Source organism: Gossypium hirsutum, chromosome D10 (assembly GCF_007990345.1).
Source record: "Gossypium hirsutum isolate 1008001.06 chromosome D10, Gossypium_hirsutum_v2.1, whole genome shotgun sequence".
NCBI lineage: Eukaryota > Viridiplantae > Streptophyta > Magnoliopsida > Malvales > Malvaceae > Gossypium > Gossypium hirsutum.
This window is the reverse complement of record NC_053446.1, coordinates 3,437,331-3,439,999: the sequence shown is the minus strand read 5'-3', so window position 1 is coordinate 3,439,999 and position 2,669 is coordinate 3,437,331. Positions and strand designations below refer to the sequence as shown.

Sequence of the window (2,669 nt, the reverse complement as noted above, 5' to 3'; positions counted from 1 at the left end):
TGTTTGTCGAGTCTAAAGGAATAATGTGTCGTTATGCATGGCACTTAATTATCTCTTATCATATCACATCAAAAACCGTGCCTTAATATGGAAGGATTGCTCCCTACCGTGCCTTATAAATATGGAAGGATTGCTCCAAATAAGGAGTACAGAAGAGAAGATCAACAGTCATGAATTCGTACTACCAAGTCTATGATCGTCATGTCGACCCTGACTGCTACTTTAGTGGCTCTGGTATTATAATTCTAACCCATCCACGTAAAAACTATGTTAATCCTAATCTTCGTTTTAAACGTGTTATTTGATTCTCCATTCACCATTTCACATTGTTCATATTACAGGCTATGAATTTCCTTTGCTGCAGTAGCTACGCTTTATACTTTTCCTTAATGTTTATCAACCTTTGTATCCTCCTCCTTTATGTCACTAAAACTAGATACTACCCAAAATTTATTGTGATGATTATAGAATATATTTGATATATTCTACTATTGATTTTTAAGTAGCTAATAATGGTTCTAAAAGAATATTCTTTAAAACATTAATATCATTGTTGTACAAAATTTGTCAATAAAACTAAAGGAAACTATTCCCGCATTCTTCATTAATGATAACATCAAGGATGATGATATGAATAAACAAACATAAATGTAACTAATATGATCCATTAATATTTCAAGTCTTCGATCCTCTTTTCCTATCATAGAAGCATAGGAACATTTCCACTGAACACATGGAACCACCAGTTTCAAGTACAAAGGAAGAACATTAATCCCACTCCCATATCTAGTCCTCGATGTTAGCCCTTTTCAAAACCAATAACTGAGGAATAATTCTTGGGCTCTAGATAAGTTAGATGAAAACGATAACGATAAAAGCAGTCAAATATATATAAATATGTACACTCACAAGGAGTAAAAAAAAGAAGCAGAAAGAATGGGATATTCATGGTTCATGTTTAAGGAACCTGGAAGGAACCATGTCTTGGAGTAGCCCATAGTCAGAAACCTGACGGTGGTGGTGGTGGTACTGGTGATGATAAGGACTAAAGTTTTCTCCAAACGTCGAAGCTGCTGCTACACCATTAGCTTGCTGGTTATTCATTTCATGAGGCGCCGCCATCTGCATAAACAATTCATGCGGGAAGCTCGGCCGCGCCGTCGCCGGCGCAAACATGGAAGGCGGGAACAGTGCTGCTGCGTTTCCTCTCAGTGTTGTGGGGAGTGGGTGGTTGTGTTGACCCTCATATGTTGTGATCACCGTTGATGGATCCTGGAATGATCTCTCAACCCTTTTCTTGACCGTACACTTCTGTGTAGTGCACCGATAGTAGCTCCTGCAAGTCACATATACAGGGAATTAATTCAATAATTCAAATCCATCAAGTTACTAATGACTTACAGCTAAAGTTTCATATATGTTGACTGCATCTTGGTATATAGTCAAAGAAGGGGGCGAAAAGATAATGCAATTACAGACCAAAGACTTCAAACAGGTTTCACTTTCAGACGTGATTTGCTAAGATTTGTTTCAATGTTTGTTTTTGGTTGTGAAATTAAAGAAAAGAGAAAGAAACCAAACCTTGGATATGGACTGTTCTTCACAGCTTTTTGTCCATATTTTCTCCATCTATACCCATCTTCTAGATGATCAACTTCACTTTTTGTCACGAAAGCAAATCGTGGTTCTTTTTGCTTTCTCTCGGCTTTCTTTTTAGCCCCTTTCATCCTTTCAGACACAATAAATAAACACAACATCAGTTAAACTCCATTGATGCTGTCTGTAAATTTTAAAAATAAATGGAGAAAGGGTTAGTTAGTTACCCTTTCTTAGGGCTTTCTTTGCTTCCATCATCAGACCCTTTTGGCTGCTTATCTTTGTTATTTTTCTCTGAATCTTCTTCACAATAAGCAGCCTCACTTGAGGAAGAAGAAATAGAAGAATTAGGGGTAATGGCCATAACTTCACTACTTTGTTGATTTGTTGTCTGATTCAAGCCTTCGATTGGAGAAGAAAACACTTCCGAAGATGACGGGGACAAACCGAAGGCTTTTTCGAGTGAACCGTACTCGCCAACCGAACTGTGTAAACAATCCGTGAAGCTCATATACGAAGAAGGATGATGATCAACTGACACTGATGATGAAACCCTAAACATGTCGTCAACATGATCGTTGTGGAACATCGTACTTGCATGGTAATAAAAGTCTCTAAATTCATGTTCCGACATGGTGAAACAACAATTTAAGGAACAAAGGAAAGTGAAAAACAAAGGGCCTCAAAAGTGTTTGGTTTTTGTAATACTTTCAGGGTTTCATTACATAGCTGATTTCATGTTCTTTGAGCTATATATACAGAAATATGTATATATATAAATGATATATAGGAAGAGAGTGTTTAGCTTTGAATGGTACTTTGGTTTCATAGTCACTTTACAAAGGAGGGTTGACAAAAAAAAAAAACCCTTCCAATTGGAAGAGCAAAAGTGGCTTCTAGTATGGAAACATTTACTACCCAATATAATAACAATTTTTTACTTTTTGTCTCTCTTTACATATATATTAAGAATAAAAATTAATTTCTAAAAATATATTAGATATAATTCGTACTACTGTTATGTACGACCAAAAATTGACACATATTTATATATAGTCCGTCAAGAAAATTAA

The 2,669-nt window shown here is 36.0% G+C and overlaps 1 protein-coding gene across 1 annotated transcript; it reads right to left on the bottom strand.

Annotated features, from left to right (window-relative positions):
* Positions 1 to 571: 571 nt before the first annotated feature.
* Positions 572 to 2,432, bottom strand: LOC121222317 (WRKY transcription factor 28). Its single transcript, XM_041102826.1, has 3 exons — positions 1,824 to 2,432; positions 1,582 to 1,728; positions 572 to 1,336 (listed from the first exon to the last, which is right to left on the bottom strand). The coding sequence occupies exons 1-3, from the start codon at positions 2,228 to 2,230 to the stop codon at positions 946 to 948; spliced, it is 945 nt and encodes a 314-aa protein (XP_040958760.1). The 5' UTR covers positions 2,231 to 2,432; the 3' UTR covers positions 572 to 945.
* Between the last annotated feature and the right edge of the window lie 237 nt (positions 2,433 to 2,669).

Bases quoted from the DNA above. Each gene is read 5' to 3' on its own strand.
- LOC121222317 (XM_041102826.1), bottom strand. From the start codon at position 2,230: ATGTCGGAACATGAATTTAGAGACTTTTATTACCATGCAAGTACGATG. The intron at 1,729-1,823 runs GTAACTAACTAA...TGTGTCTGAAAG, and splicing joins AAAGAAAGCCCTAAGAAAGG to GATGAAAGGGGCTAAAAAGA. The intron at 1,337-1,581 runs GTTTGGTTTCTT...TGTGACTTGCAG, and splicing joins AAGAACAGTCCATATCCAAG to GAGCTACTATCGGTGCACTA.